General features: G+C 34.5%; 1 protein-coding gene across 1 annotated transcript in view; it reads left to right on the top strand.

Moving 5' to 3' along the window:
* The window catches only part of LOC145283485 (cytosolic purine 5'-nucleotidase-like), a 363,668-nt gene that overhangs the window by 177,732 nt on the left and 168,883 nt on the right, over positions 1 to 17,053 (top strand). Inside the window, exons 5-6 of the mRNA XM_080132307.1 lie at positions 10,724 to 10,819; positions 11,637 to 11,725. Of these exons, the coding sequence (XP_079988433.1) occupies positions 10,724 to 10,819; positions 11,637 to 11,725 (185 nt within the window). The remainder of the gene's footprint in view (positions 1 to 10,723; positions 10,820 to 11,636; positions 11,726 to 17,053) is intronic.

The raw sequence follows: 17,053 nt of genomic DNA, 5'->3' as shown, positions 1-17,053 counted from the left end.
GGGAAACTCTACCCAACAGCAAAACTACTTTATAGTGTTGGGAGAGGGGGGGCGTCGAAAGGAATAGATACATATTTGAAATAGTTTTACTTTTGCCAAAAACTTTCAACCGAAATAGAAAAGAAATATTTGATACTTATTTGCCCAAGTTGAACGCAATGCGAAAACGTTTGCAAAAAAAAAAAACTTTGGGCGTGAAATAAAAATTGGGAGAGAATGAAATAGAAAAAGATAAATTTTTGTTGAAATTTTTTTCTTTATTTTTAAAAAAACACGAACTGAAATCTTGAAATTGGGGGGGGGGGGGAGATCATTGAATTTGAAAACTTGGTTGGATTCCCTGGAGTTTTTTCAAATATATTGAGTCAAAGTTGCCTATTATTTTGATGTTATTATTAATATATACGTATATATAGTAAGTTAGGAAAATATATATAGCAATTAAGCCAAACAGAATATTCTGCGTTTCATCCTTGTGAGAATTCAGGCTTTTTTTTTTTTTTTATTACATTTTCACCCCAAACAAGGCACATTGCCACTTTGGTGTAGGGGGCTACTATCAGGGGAAACATCTACTGGGGTACTATGTAGGGATTAGGGCAGCGAGATGTTGGTTCACGTTGCACTTGAACTTATGCATGTCAGTACAGTTGGGGAAGCAGTGACCTGAAATGGAATTCCAAAGTCTAGCAGTTCTGGGGAAGAAACTACTGGAGTAGAAAGATCTTTTACATCTAGGGATCTCTACAGTGTGGGGGTGGGATTTTGCAGCTAGTCGGGTCTGTCGAGGGTGTTCACGTCGTGGGGGCACAAGTGCTTGCAGTTCTTCAGAGCATTCACCATTATAATACTTGTAGAACAGGCAGAGGGATGCAACGTTTCGACGATGGGACAGAGGCTGAAGCTTAGATGCCAGTTTAGGGCCTATCAGATTTACGACTCTTTTGAACCCTGTCAAGGAGTGAGAGACTAGTAGCCGATGCACCAGCCCAAATATGACAGCAATACTCCATACATGGGCGAATAGTGGCCTTATAGAGGTACAGGATACTTTCGGGTGTTAGAAGTTTTCTAGCACGGTAGAGAGAGCCCACCTTCCTCGCAGCGGCCCTGGCAATGCCCTCGATGTAATTGTTCCAACTCATGTTTTCTGTGAACGTTAGGCCAAGGAGCTTGAGAGACGTACTCTCAGATAAAGAGTCGTTGGCCATTGCTATAGGTGGTAGAGAAGGTTTCTTGTAATTATTGAATGAAACCAGTTTTGTCTTGGCGGCATTGAACGTGACCATCCATTTTTGTCCCCATTCCACTACTGATTGGAGGTCATCCTCTAGTGTTTCTGCCATTACTTTAGATATATGTTCATTTGTTTTCCTGTCGTGCCTGCTATAGAGTGTGGTGTCATCAGCATATATTCCCATCTCAGAGGCAATTTATGTGAAGAGTTTTGTTTATCGCACATTTTTGTATAAGCACATGGTATTGAATTTGCTAGTTAGCCAATCAGTTTCTTTGTATATATATATATATACACACATACATTAAAAATAAAACAATTACGTGAAAACTCTTCCCCTGGAGTTTTTTTTTTTCAAATATATTCAAAGTTTTAGTTGTTATTATTTTAATGTTATATCAAAAATAGAACAATTATTTGGAATCATCGACTCCATTTGAAATATTCAACAATTTTAAATCACTTTTTCAAACATTGCAATTTTCAAAGGTTTTCAGTTTTACGTTAACTAATTTTAGTTTGCTAGTTATTTCCTCCTATGAAAAAACATTTTTGTGACTTCATGGAATACGGAAAATCTTTGGTTTTTAATTCATCAAAATTCAAAAACAAATGTTTCATCATTCTGTTTTTGTTTTATATTAATGCTCTATTCATAATATTGAGCACCCTTTTACCAGGATACGATTGTGTATTAAGGCAGCATGTTTTCATTCAGGCAGATATTGTTAAATAGCACAAAGTGTTTTTGCTTAATCATGTTTTTTTGGAAATTTTTCCATTTTTTTTTTAATGGTCATTCTTATGTCTGTGTCAATTTGTGTAGGAAGGTTCTGTAGACGTTTTCGTCAACAAAAAAAAAAAACAGATGGACTCTTTGCAAAGAAAACTCCTAATCGAGCTTGTTGGTTGCATTTAAAAAATATGTCTATTCAGTCTTTGCATTTCGTAATGAAAATCCTAATACAAATAGAAGCATGACAAAAGGATCAACTGCTTATACTATAGAGCTGGATCCATGGATCTAACAAAATATTTTGCAACGTTCGTGTTGTAAGTTTCGAATCCCTTGTCACCTATATTGTAACCTTGCAGGCCGGTAATAATCACACAAACACAGTGGTATAATTTACAAAACGTGTATTAGCAAAAGTATGTTACAGAAGTACACGTCATGATTCCAAGGGCCATAACTACCACAATTCACAACATAAATCTTTAACTATGTTTATAGTCTATGGGTTAGTCCATTATTTCTGAAATAGGTAGACCAGCTTATAACAGTTTCATTTGTTTTGATTAGCTTTTTATTCTTATGATGATGAAAGGACAAATGTAATCAACGTGGATGAATACAGCCGTCTCTACTTGGTTTAATGTTGTAAACCTCCACCGCATCATCCCTTTTTATATGGAAACTTTTTTAGCTCTATTTGGAAAACGCAACTGATTCATATAATCACACTTCATGCAACGTGTTCACTTTTGTTTGCTTTTTATTTGATGCTGAAACAAACGAGAATATAAAAAACGTTCTCATGTTTTTCATGTCTTTGGATGCAAGTAGAAAAAAGTGCTTTTAATGAAGTATCGCAGGTAAAGAATTTCGAATGGTGGAGGAAAACAAAGATATTGATGCTTATTGGCCTTCATTTCTTCTTTCTCTCTCAAAGGGTAGTATCATTTTAGATCTTACATCCTGTCACTAATTATGTAATACTGCTTATCTTGTTCTGATGCTTGAACAATCTGACAAGAAACAACTTACATCTGTTTCTATTAAATGCCATTTGTGGCGGAAGGATGAAGCTTTCCCTCTCAATAAAATTGCGTAAATTTTTTTTGTTGAATTCTGTTCTTGTAATTCTTCAGAATATAATCACCTTTGGATTATAAATATTTTTGGTAATTTCTAAAAATCGCAGCGATGGAGGACACAAGAAAATGTGTGTTTAGGCATTAAAAGTAGTCTGTTTTTTCGTTCTCTCTCTTTGACGGAATGGTCATTATTGACCAGCCATGACACTCTTTACAAATCGTCACCATTGACTCTAATTCTGCACCATTCTGAGCAACTCAGCCATGCTAATATTTGCTATGTCCTTCATGTTGTCTGACATTCTTGCTTTTGGTCTTCCACATCCTCTTTTGCCAGGGGTTGTACCAAAGAGCAGATCTTTTGTTAGGCTGTGTGTTCTGGCCACATGTCTCAAAAATCGCAATTTTCTCTCATTAATGTTGTCCAGCAGTCTTTGTTTATGTTTGTCCACCCAGCTCACACCACAATTCAAAAGCAGCAATTTTCCTCTTGTCAACTTTCTTTAAGACCCAACATTCTGTTCTGCATGTGACTATTGAGAATTCCAAAACTTGCAGGAGTCATTTGTTTGTGTGTTGTATTAATTTGTATTTAATTAAGTAGGGAATCAGAAAATTTGAGTTTCGTTTTTACATAAACACATCAGGCCAAATTCTGTGACCATATAGGCTTTTCACATAACGTACACACTTATGTGCACATTTTTCAATTTTAGATGCATAATACTTACTGGATTTTAATGGAAATGATTCCTCATTTAGTAATATTATATATATAAATGAAAATCTGTGTGTGTGAGGACAATTCTCAACGAATTTTTGATCTACAGACTTAAAATTTGATATATAGGGTATTCAGACAGATGGAAAATTTTTTAATCGGTTTTCATCCAAAAAACAAAAAGCGCTACTAAGAGGTCAAAATTGAAAAATTGGTACTTGTAAGTTATCAGATTTTTATATTTGTCAAATGTTTTACGACCGTGCATGGGCGAATTGTTCACATTATTCAAAGAATAAATAGGTTTGAAAACACTTTGTCAAGCTGGCTTAATGGTTATCATACATGACTCACTGTCTTTTGGTTTTGATTTCGATCTTAGTTCAAGTATATTTTTTTACTTACAAAAAATAAACTGTCTAGAAAAAATATACTCACATGCACATGTCTCAGTTTCTATATAAATTAAAATATAGTATTTATGCATATTTTATGACCTGGCAACGCCAGATGGCCTACTAGTATATAATAAAATCAACACAATACTATTTCAATATTTTCTCGTGTTTCGTGAACGCAATCTTTATAAATCATATTTTTTAGAACTAGCTTATGTTTCATTCCGTGTTCATTATTCTGTTATTCTTCTAATGTTCTCAAAATTGGTTCCTTAATTTTTGGCCAAATTTTCCATGAAATTATCGAAATGAATAAATCTGAAAGTTCTTTTTCATTTCTCACTCTTATATTATCATCAAATTGACCCACTGTGATTTAAATCAATAATACACCGTAAAAAAAAATGTATATATAGCAGAAAGCAAAAATCTAAATACAGCTATTTGTATCCCTAATTGTCGTAATTATTTTTTAAAACCATTTATAATAGATTAATGTTTAGACCTTTCTTAAAATATTATGTTTATTAATTTTCAAGGGAAGTAATTTAAATAAAATTATCATTTTTTGAAATTACATAAATTTATAGTAAATTAGCTGTGTACACCCGACATTGCCAGGTTGAAAACATATTGGCGAGCAGAGGGTTTAGTCACATACTATTTAAGAAACACCAAATATACTAACTTCGTACAGTTTTTCTAAAAGTGGACCATTTTGGATTTATGAAAGCATAAAACATCCATTTTTGTCTATGAAAATTAAACAGGAAATGACTACATTAAAAATGAATCAACATTAAATAATATTTCTCAATAGAACAATTAAATTTATTCTATTAGAACAGACAATTAATAACATGGAGTTAATTATTAAAATAGATTTTCTTTAATGTAATATGCAAATGAGATTAGTTCTTGAATGTAGATTCCCTTTGAATAAATAGTATATATTGAAATTATTCTGGAACGGAAGTGTGTAAACATCCGTTTTCAGTATGAAAAATAATTTGTAAAACGGTGTACTTGTGTGCTTATGAATCAAATTGTGAACAAGCAAGAATACAATTTTATTATAATAGATATATGTAATGTAAGTAATACATTTTAAAAAGAATACATAGAGCTAGATTAATGCTTGTCTTATATATTTTATTTATTCAAATATGGATCTATTTCTTTATCTACTAGTTGCTACTATCTATTTCTTTATCTATTAGTTCCTACTGATTATCTTAAAGAGATTCTAAACACTTCTATTTATCCGGACTTCACATGACGATCCTTCCACTCAATCAAGTTGAAAACACCAGAGAACTTCATCAACGTCATCTACGTGCACTTCGTGTAACTGTTTAGTGGCCACTATCGTGAGTATGCATATTTGGCCCATGATTTTTTAAGAAAACAAACAGGCAGTATCAGTGACATTTGACCATTATGTCAACCTAATCGATGAGTGTTTCCTACCAATATTGAACGAGATGGGCATGGAAAATGTGTGGTTCCAGCAGGACAGTGCCACGGCACACATAGCGTGTGCATCAATGACTGTTTTGCGACAGAACTTCTCAGGACATCTAATAATGTTCTTGCGGTTTTTAACTTAAATTCAAATGAATATATTTCGGCTCAAACAAAAATTTATTGATCGAAATAAGAACCATCATAATGAACACACTTTTGACAATGCAATATAATTATGCCATGGAACGTAAAAGTCTTGTGTTCTGGTGGTGATGAAGTTGTTGAAGGCGTTTTTTTATCTCGTTTATGTTTTTGAAGTATTTCTTACATAGGAAGTTGTTGAGATGCATGAAAAAGTGGAAGTCGGTAGGTGAGAGGTCTAGAGTTTCATAGTCCAATTTGTTCAACTTCTACAGGATCGACTTAGCGACGTGCAGTCGGGCATTGTCATGGAGGAGAATTTGACCTTTTCTGTTGACTAATGCTGGGTGTTGTTGTCGAAGTTTCTGATGAATTTCATCCATTTGTTGACAGTATTTCTTCTGCTGTAATTGTTTCACCTGCATTCACAAAACTATAATGGATGATACTAGTCGCAGACCACCAAACAGTCAGCATGAACTTCTTTTGCTGCAAATCTGGCTTCGGGAAGTGTCGTGGAGCTTCGTCGTTGTCTAACCACTGCACTGAGCATCGCCACTTTTCATCACAAGTCGCAACCCGTTGTTTTTGTTGTGCTGAAGGGAAGATGACACTTTTTTGGGGTTGTCGTTCAAGTCTTTATCAAGTCTTTTAGTTTTTCCATCCTCTCTCAAGTGGTTGGAAATTGTAGTATATATTATGTCTAATTCAGAAGCAAGTTCTCAAACAGTTGGATTGGTTGCGACGAAGACTCTTAATCGGTCATTGTCAACATCCAATGGCCGACCACTATGCTCATTATCTTTAAGACCCGTTGTGCCACAAAATTTCTGAAACCACAATTGTGTTTGGGTTTAGTAGTGGTTCCTAGGCCAAATGTTTCATTGATATAGCGAGCTGTTTCAACAGTTTTTCAGCCTAGCTTGAATTGAAATAAGAAAATTGTATAAATTTGCTTTTTTTCTATCTTATATTAAACGTTCTGAAAAAAAGACAAAATTGTTTTAAAACGATTGTAATTTAAACAATTAGATAGAGCAACAAATGCTCTTTAAAATGATATATAAAGTAAAGTTATTATAACGAAACTTTGAAAATACATCATTTGAAATCAAAATTAAAAATTCCACAAAAACTTTCTTCTCAATGTAATAGATCCCAAACATATTAGTCAGTAATTTGAATTAAATAACAGACTAATATGTTTACGCTATAATCTATGAAGACAAAAAGACAAAACCAGGCTTCTCGGAGGAGGAGGTTACTATCCTTTACAATTTTTTATATACTTCCTAGATCATAATATCTATGATTTGCGAAGGGACATCGTCTCTAGATTTATTTTGATTGACTTTTATTAAATTCACGCCATCTCACATATATATAATATATATATTTCGTATGAAAGCGAAACTAAATTGAGAGCGAAGGCAGCTACCTAGCCTTTTGTGCCAGGACGTCCAGAAAGCAATGAGCTTCGATCAATGTTGGGAAAACTCCTCATATCAGACAATCGCTATTCATTTGGACACTCCCTTTTTGTGGGGAGCTCGTTTTCCTCAACATCGTGGGGAAATGAAATGGCGGAAAGCTGAACTGGTCTCCAACCAACGTTAATTTTTGCAAGTCAGGTTTTTAATTAACATCAGTAAATTTCAACGCTTTTCACTTCGTATGTCTCCCTAGTTTTTTCTTTAATTTTCTTTTCCACCTTCGGGTTTGTTTGTTTTTTTCTTTTACACCTATAAACACTCGGGCAATGCTGGGTACCCTGCCAGTAATCAATAAAACATTGGCTCTATAACAATTAATATAACATCTGCATAAATTAAAATATCATATTTAGGTGTATTTTATGACCGGGCAATGCTGGGCTATCTGCTAGTTAATAAATATTATACTTATTCTGTTCTAATTTTAACTTAATTGTATTCATTTTAGGGATTTGTTAATTTATTTGTTTAGTTTGTGATTTTTTTTACTTGGGAGTCACCACTTATCAAGGCTCGAAGGCCACTCGAGGATAAGGTTAATAAATGTAAGGTGGTAGTGTAGTAATTGTTAATGTTGTAAATGATAAAGAAAGTGGGGGAAATCGTTTATAGTGGTTGTAGATAGACGATATTTTTTGTGCAAGTTTGGCAAGAGGGAACCATAGATTGGAGTTTAGTCAAGCGATAAATAATGATAGAACAGTCTTACAACGTCTCTTGTATGGGAAAAAGGTTGTAAGGAAAGGTAAAGAGCATCACCTACTAGGTTTCAAAGCCGGTTTTGAACTCTATATCAAGGCCAAATGAGGAGTGTCAAGCAATTCCTGACCAGATGTGGCAGCAGTACTCCCATTTTAGATATACCTGGCTTTTATGCAGTTTATTATTTTGATTATTTAAACTACTATTCTTATCTTGAGTGTTATTCTAACTTATGAGATAACTTACGATTTCAAGTATATTTTAAGATAGAGATAGCAAAAAAGTGTGCAATTAGCCTAATGGATACAAGCATGGACTGTGGAATGAGCTTGTAGCACTGCAGAGACGATCTTTGAAAAATTTATTTCTGAAAAATACAAAAATAAATTAGGTATTAGATCATTCAAACTTGGGGTGGGGGATCTATGGTTGTCCTTGTCACTGTACCTTACATATGCCTATCATTTTCCTAGAATCTTCAATCACTATGATACTACATTCACTCCAGGATTCGTTCTATTTAAGATTCCCAAATCGATTTTTTTATATTTATTAAATAAATATGAACTTAAATAAATCGTTTTTATTAAAATAATTTCATTGGTGCAGGGTGGATGGGAATACAAACAAATTTTAGTAAGGCCCTCCTAACCCTGCTAAGAAACGAAGGCGGCTTACCTTAAATGGTCCAGCATCCAACAGAACCGCGTGCATCATATTCAAGCAGGGAACATGTACTCAAACTTGACTCCTCTGCATACACACAAGCTACTTTAATCCGTCTTCTTTCAAAAGCCATGGGGTTTAATCGCTTTCTATCACATCTGATCTTGATCTTCGATTGGTGTTTGAAGAGTATGATCAGATCCTGATCTGCAAAAAATCAAACCACGTATTTCTCATTCAGACACGGCGTCCACACCACTATTCTAGCCAGTATCTTGAGAAATACCATCTGTTTCTCCTTGTCCCACAGTGGCCCAATGTAGGATGATGTAGGATACGTTCAGCAGGTGAGGATGAACGGGATTTGTATGTTCCCTCAGTGACATAACCTCCAGAGTTCGTTGCATTTTGTTGTATGGGTGACACGTAGCAATAATCCATTTCTCTTTTAATAATGGTGGTCATGAATTTTATTAATAAAGAACAGCCCAAAATCATTGATTGAGATTGTCGGACTGACTTCCTCATCTTGGTTGTTATTGTCACAACGTTTCGGCTGTTTTGCCCTCCGGCCTTTGTCAGGTGTTTTGTATCGAACTGGGGAACCGTTTGTTAGGAGTCTCGAACCCAACCCTTTATTATTATTATGGGGGTACCGTGTTTGGACTCCAGCTAGGCTTTGGGACATAGTTGCTGATTCTCTGTTTTTAATGTTACTTTTTCACTGCCTTCATTCAGGATTGAACTCAGCACCTTTTGGGTAACTGTAAACTTTGATACAACGTCTAGGACGCTGCATTCAAAGAAACTGTTTTCTGCTTGGGAATTTTGTTGTATGGATGACACATAGCAATAATCCATTTCTCTTATCGTTTTTGTTCTCATTTTTAATAATGGTGGTCATGAATTTTATTAATAAAGAACAGCACAAAATCAGTTGGGGTTTAAAAATCGTATTGACATACAGTACACATAACCAAACAACAATATTTTAATTTATTTTTTTTATTTCGGACTATTATTCTCATCCTTCTTAGATATTGTTTCACGACATTTTGGCCAACTATTCCTCTGGCCTTCTTCAGGTGGTAACCGCGACGGATAAGAACTCCGAATTTCTTAACTGCATTCTCAGCAATTACTACCATCCGTAGTTGTTGTCATCTCATCAAGTTTTTTTGGCCAAGTAAGCCTCTGGCCAGCTTTAAGTAGGATTGAAACCGCTATCTTCAGACAATTCTCACCTGGAACTGTAGAGATTCAACGTCTCTATCAACTGTGCCACGGGCCCCAAAGGGCAATCAAGGTTGGATTTTTTGGTCTTATAAATCCACGTTTATTTATTATCTGATCTTTTATGGTCGGGTCCGTGCCGAATGGTATATATATTAACATAATATATATACCATTCAGTACGGACCCGACCATAAAAGATTTGGTTATCACTTGATGAAGGCCAGAGGAATAGTTGGCCGAAACGTTGTGAAACAACATCTAAGAAGGATGAGAATAATAGTCTGCAAAAAAAAAAATGAATATAAATAATACTCATCTCAATAAATGAATTCCAATTAAAATAATATATAAATATTTTATTTATTTTAAAAAAAATACATTGTTTTGTTTTTAACTTAAAATCATTTCATAATGTTTACAACAAGAGTAACTATTTTCAGTGTCAATGTGTAAACTTACATATAAACTTTTAAACTCAAGGCTTTAACATCGAACAAATATATTCGCAGAAGAAAAAAAAGTGGACAAAGAACATTCTATGATTATGACAACTATGCAAAAAAATAAATGAATGATCCAGACAGATTTTGACCACCATCAGTCTCAGAAAGTAATTCTCAAATAAAGCGCTTGTGTTCATCCTCTGTTTTTAATGTCCAAGTCTCAGAAGCATGTGTAACTATTAGAAACACAGGTGCATTGTAGATTCTCAAGTTTCAAAACATAAGACAAATCTTTTTGGTTAAAGATAGTTTTCTTTCGTTCAATTTGCATGACAGATCCTCAGAGTTTTAGTAACGTATCGATAGATAAATTCTATACACTTTTATGATTTTCATTTTAGGGGTTTGTGGTTTGATAAATTATATGGAAACTTGCTGAAAGTCGATGCCTATGGAAACATATTGGTCTGCTCACACGGATTCACATTTTTAAAAAGGTAATGTTCTCTTTTATTACATGTTTTTTTCTTGTTTTTTTTTTTGGTTTTCGTATTGTCATGTTTATACCATGTATGGTCTTCCAACATTTTTCAGGTTTATGCTTCATCAAGGATTTTTTTTGTTTTCGTATTGTCCTCATCAAGGATTTTTTTTCCTCTGCCTCAAATCAACAGTTTAGACTATTCCTGTAATGTTCTCTGTTGATTATTGTGTAGTGCTTGTCCTGTGAACTTCTAGGAAGTTCACCTTCCTAGGCTTTGCCTTCTTTTTGTGGGAAGGAGTTAGTTTATTGCTTATAGCCTGAGATGCCTCTTCCAGAGAATGTCAACAGGGCTGGCTAGGCTTCTTTTGCAGGGTCAGAGTGCTCCTCCTCTAGTGCGCTGACTTTTCAATCCCGCTTTACGACCCTTTTGTCACATTTCTCATTGATGGGAGAGAAATAAATACCTTCATTCATCATCATCATCATCATCATTCATTAGTATTTGTTATTTTTATTAATGGTAATATTATTAAGAATATTAATAATATTATTAATAATAATAGCGTGTGAAAAATAATCAATTCTATGGAGAAAACCATGGAGCCTGGAACGAACAACTTGAGGACAATATCTGACAGAGAAAAATACAGAGAAGCATTTTCCAGAAATAGTCATTATCACCACTTATCATGGCCATGATGCCACTCAACAACATTTTAAAACAAATTCTCTTCTTCAAGTTGATCGATTTGTTTTGCTTTTTCTAGACTTGATGTTTTATCTGTCACCTTCTTTTCTGTTTTTACAATTGAATTTTACTTAATTTTCAGCCATGAAGTTATCGAACACTATCCCAACAGATTTATCCAACTTGATGATAATAGATGTTATGTCCTCAACACCCTGTTTCACCTACCAGGTAAGTGTCTATTTTCTGCCATTTTATTTTGAAACTGATTGAAGCAATATTGCCAGTGCTTCCAACTGTTGCAGACTAGTGGGCTTGAAAATGAGATTGATTAAATATTCAAGGAGTGAGATTGGAGATGCACCAGTGTACAACTCGTGCTTTCTTCCAATCCAAGTTATGACAACAGGACCATTGCCAGCACCCTCAAAATGCATCGCTGAACTGCCACGAATAACAGGAATATGCCCAGAGTGATGAAAACAAAGTTTTCAGCCATGTTTATAGTCTTTGGTTTCAAATGAAGGCCAAATCATGCCACGTCACATCTTCAAAGTCAGCTTGAAAGTCAACATAAAATGTATTTGGATGTGCTGAAGAGTGTAGTGATATTCTGGTGCAATCATGTGGCCGCTGACAGAACCTGAGTGTGCCAGCAGGACTCAGCACTGGCCCACAATCCTAAAGAGACCCAGGCTTGACTTCACAAGGAATGCTATGACTTTGTGCTACAAATTTGTCTCACTACCCTCCCTCCTCCTCCGACTTGAACCCACTGAACTACTTTGTTTGGTTATACATTGAGAAAATCATCAGCATGATCTCCCACACCATCAAAGCCAGCCTGATTACTGCCATCTGCCAAATATTCACTGAGCTCCCATCAGTGCTTGTGGAAAAGACATGCTCTCAGTTCCAGGCCTGTATCGGGGCAGTGATTGAGGCTGAAGGTGGCTACATTGAATAGATATCTGCTCTACTACATAATCAAGTTACCTGAATTGATTTTTTCAATAAAAGTTTTAAAATCAAGGAGTAGTGTTGTTTTCTTTAGGGCAACAATTTTATCGTTCAACCCTGTAGCAAGAATAATTCAAACAATATGAACTTAACATTGCGTTTATAACATTGCGTTAGTCCCATGGGTGTTTTGTCAACCCAATTTTGCTTAAGTGGTCATAATTCCTAGTTGGCAACTTATTTCTTTTCCTCCCTCCCAGTGTTCTCCTGACTCAATGAGAGCATGGCATATGTGGTATGGCGCAGTTGTATCTCAGTTTTACTTGGAGGTTGATGTTGCTTTGTCCTTCTGAGGTGTCTAGTCACTCCAGCTGACTAACGTGGGTATGATTTTATGATTTATATATTTTTGTATTTTTTTCAGGGGAAATGAAAAATGTGTAGATATGTATCATTAGCCTACCCTGTAATATTTAATATGAAATGTTTTGGTATTTTCTTTACCATAAGTTTTGATGAGATTATTATTTCATTTACAAGTTATTACTTTTTCAATCTTTTAACTATGAACGTAGCTAATGTAATATTTTAGTTTTTGTCAGTTTTATAATTTGTTTTATTGTATTATTAGCCTACCCTGTAATATTTAATATGAAATTAATGTTTTGGTATTTTCTTTACCATATGTTTTGATGAGATTATTATTTTATTTACAAGTTATTACTTTTTCAATCTTTTAACTATGAACGTAGCTAATGTAATATTTTAGTTTTTGTCAGTTTTATAATTTGTTTTATTGTATTATTAGCCTACCCTGTAATATTTAATATGAAATTAATGTTTTGGTATTTTCTTTACCATATGTTTTGATGAGATTATTATTTTATTTACAAGTTATTACTTTTTCAATCTTTTAACTATGAACGTAGCTAATGTAATATTTTAGTTTTTGTCAGTTTTATAATTTGTTTTATTGTATTATTTAACATTAATATCTGCAAGTGATTCAAACTGTTCAACAGAAAATGTAAATATATCCTATACTATAAATATATGATCCTGAACTAGCAGGATAATTATATTTTACAAAATATAAAAACTTTTGTGTTGAGGTGGAATTAACCATGTTTGGAACACCCAGGTGACTAACACAGGGTTAAATGTATATTTTGTGTTATATTCTATTTCGGCTTAAATAAAGACCTGATCAGAAAGTTTGGAATTAAATTTCTAAAAGCTGTTTAACATATGCCAGCATGCAAAGCAGGTGTTTTTAACCATTATATGATGAGACTGACCGACTGAGAGAGCTTCTTATCATCTTGGATGGATCTAAAATAAGGTGTGATATTTAATCTACATGTATAGCACTGAAAACGTTATTGAGAACTGTTATGGGTGGAGTTGATCTACCCATTTCATGGAATAATGGACTTGCATAGAAATCTATATATAAATATAAAAGCGAAAATGTATGTATGTATATGTGTTCGCTTTTTCTGTGTGTCTACAAAAGGCTTCTTTCAGAGAAGCGGTCGGTCGGTTCACAACTTTTTAAAACTTTTTATATCAGATATAAATGGTAATATCTCACAGTTAACAATGAAGCTCGCCTGTCTATTTAATTTGCTCGATTTCAGGAAGGTAAATATTCAATATTTGTCGCTCGCCGTATGTGGGTTAGTCTTTTTCCTATAAGATCTTGGGGGCGAGGAAAAAAAAGCGTTCAGCAGTAAATGAAATTCCGCAGTCAAACTGACCTCATTAACTCATTAAAACGAGCACCTGCTAAATCCAACTAATTAAATAAATTCAAATGTGTTTCCGTAAGCATGTCGCGGTGGGGCAATGGTTAACGTCGCACTTTTATTTTCACAACTTTGCCTCAACGGTTCGGGTTCGATCCTCATACTTACTTTTTTTTTTTTAACCCCCCTCCCCCAACATCAGGGCAACGGCAGGTACTCTTCGCTAGTATATATATAAAAGTGAAAGTGTCTGTGTGTGTATCTGTGTGTCTGTGTACATTTCCCTACACAATAACTCTGTCAATTTTTAGTCTACAGACTCGAAATTTGATATACAGGTTGAGATTTGGGAAAATCGATGTGATGGGTTTTTGGCTCGAAATTTGGCTGTTAAGGGGTCAAAGTTCAACGATTTGACCTTTGAGAATTCTACCAAACTTGAAATTTTAGATATAGGTTCCTTGAACATGGATCTAACTTAATAACTTGATTTGAGCCCAAAACAATAAATTTTAAGGGGTCATAATAGGGGTCAAAGTTTAAAAAAAGTTGACCTCTGCAGTCTCTTCCAAAGTAATCAGATAATTTCTGGTCTAAATATTTGAAATTTTACATAAAGGGTATTCAGAGATAGAGCAAGCTTTTTCATCAGTTTGGGTCGAAAATTTTTAGTTACCAATATATAAATGTATATATGTATGTTTGCATGTCTGCCTTAAACTTTCAATAGAGGCGACGGATTTTACCAAGATCAGTATCGTTTTAAAGTTCGATCTTTCATACGACAAATATCGAAAAATTGACTAAAAACATTAATATCTTCCCCTTCAACTAGGCCCTTTTCTACAGGGGGGTCACTTTTTTCGCGGATATTTTTGAAAGTTATTCTCTCCTTTAGATTGTCTAGCCTTAATTTTAAAAAATATTGCTTCTGGTTTGGCGTTGGTTGTAACAGCATAAACATTAGGTTTTACCCTGTTCTTTTCCTCCTTTGCGGTACGGGTTTGAGCCTGCCTTCCTACTACCACTTTTTTATTTTTTTTGCTCAACATACACATCCAAACACCCGGGCAACGCTGGGCGCCCATGCTAGTATGCATATATTTTTGTTGCATCTATAAATGTGAAAGTGTATGTCTGTCTGTGTGTCTGTGTAAATTTCCCTACGCAATAACTCTGTCAATTTTTAGTCTACAGATTCGAAATTTGATATACAGGGTTCTGAGGTTTGGGAAAATCGATGTGATCGGTTTTCGGCCAGAAATTTGATGGTAAGGAGTCAAACTTCAATGATTTGACCTTTGAGAACTCTACCAAACTCCTCCGAAAATTTGTGGTCTAAACACTTTTATCTGATGGGCTGAGGCATTCGTTCTGGGTAGTCCTAGGAGGTCCACGCATGCCTTGTCTTTTGTTTTTTGGGTGAAGTAAGTTTACCGCTTACTGTCTGAAGGGCCCCAACTAAGAAATGTTAACGAGTAGCTCAGGCAATTTTTAAAAGACCAGAGTTCTCCTCTTTTAGAATTGCTAGCATGACTCTACCAACCTTCCTACCTTTTGGCGATCTGAGGCAGCTATGGCCCCAGAATCATGATGTATACTTCTGTAACATAGTTTTGTCAATACACTTTTTGTTAATTATACAACTGTGTTTGTCTTGATTATTACCAGTCTGTAAGGCCATAACAAAATCTGAGGAGTAACAGGCAGACAGCTATCAAGCTTTGTAGAAACATTTTTTATAGCTAGTACGCAGTTTGTAATTCTGCCATGATCAACAAAATAATACCAAGAATTCACTTGAGGAAAGAAGTAAAATCGAGTCTGCTTAATAGATGCAATGAAACAAAAAAGGGTTCAATCATGACGGGAATAATTTTGGCCAAGAATCAAATTCTTGGTAAGCCATCAATTAGTCAGACAAAGATTTATGATTATCTGCAAGAGTAAAATAATGAGCTGAGGTAATTGGTACGCGAAACAATGGCGGCTCCTAATTTTACCAGTTATGTGGTTTTGTAAAAGCTATTTTAACTTCTGTCTTTATATACTTGCCTATTCACGATAGCAAAGTTAGACACAATGTCAATTTTTTTATATGGGGGTATCTAACTCTCTAAAAAAAGACATTTGAAAGAAAGGAAAGTAAAAATTACCTCAGTCAAGAAGGATTTTCCTCTATTCAGGAGTATATTTCTTTTAATTATTCAGCACAGAAAAAACTATAATACAAAATAACAAATTAGATGAAGCAATCAAGTGTGTGTGTGTAGGGATAAGGGTTGTTAGATAAGCTTTGTCTTTTATAGCATGCTAGCAGGTCACCTGGCATTGCCTGGTCATAAAATATGCATAAATAATATATTTTAATTCATACAGAAACTGAGGCATGTGCATGCGGGTTTTATGTTTTTTTTAAACAGTTCATTTCGTGTAAATAAAAGAAAAAAAAATACTCGAACTGTGATTGAAATACAAACCTAAAGATAGTGAGTCCTGTACAATAACCATGAGGCCAGCTTGACACAATCTCCAAAAAGTGTTTTCAAATCTACTTATTAATTGCATAAAAAGCTGTCATGTTTCACAACCACACATGTGCATTTGTGAAACAATTGACAAACAGAAAAATAACAATGACCTCCAAGTACCATTTTTTTTTCAATTTTGAACCCGTAGCAGCCCTTTTTTCCGGATGGAAACTGATTAAAAAAATTTCTACATGTCTGATTATTCGATATACCAAATTTCAAGTCTGTAGATCGAAAATTCGTTGAGTATATAGGTTGAGAAGCGTCCTCACGCACACATTCTCACTTTTATAGATTTGATTGTTTTCCTCTTTGCTAGA

Source organism: Euprymna scolopes, chromosome 8, assembly GCF_053919585.1.
Source record: "Euprymna scolopes isolate OS-2025 chromosome 8, ASM5391958v1, whole genome shotgun sequence".
NCBI classification, from domain to species: domain Eukaryota; kingdom Metazoa; phylum Mollusca; class Cephalopoda; order Sepiida; family Sepiolidae; genus Euprymna; species Euprymna scolopes.
This window is presented reverse-complemented; position numbering and strand designations above follow the sequence as displayed.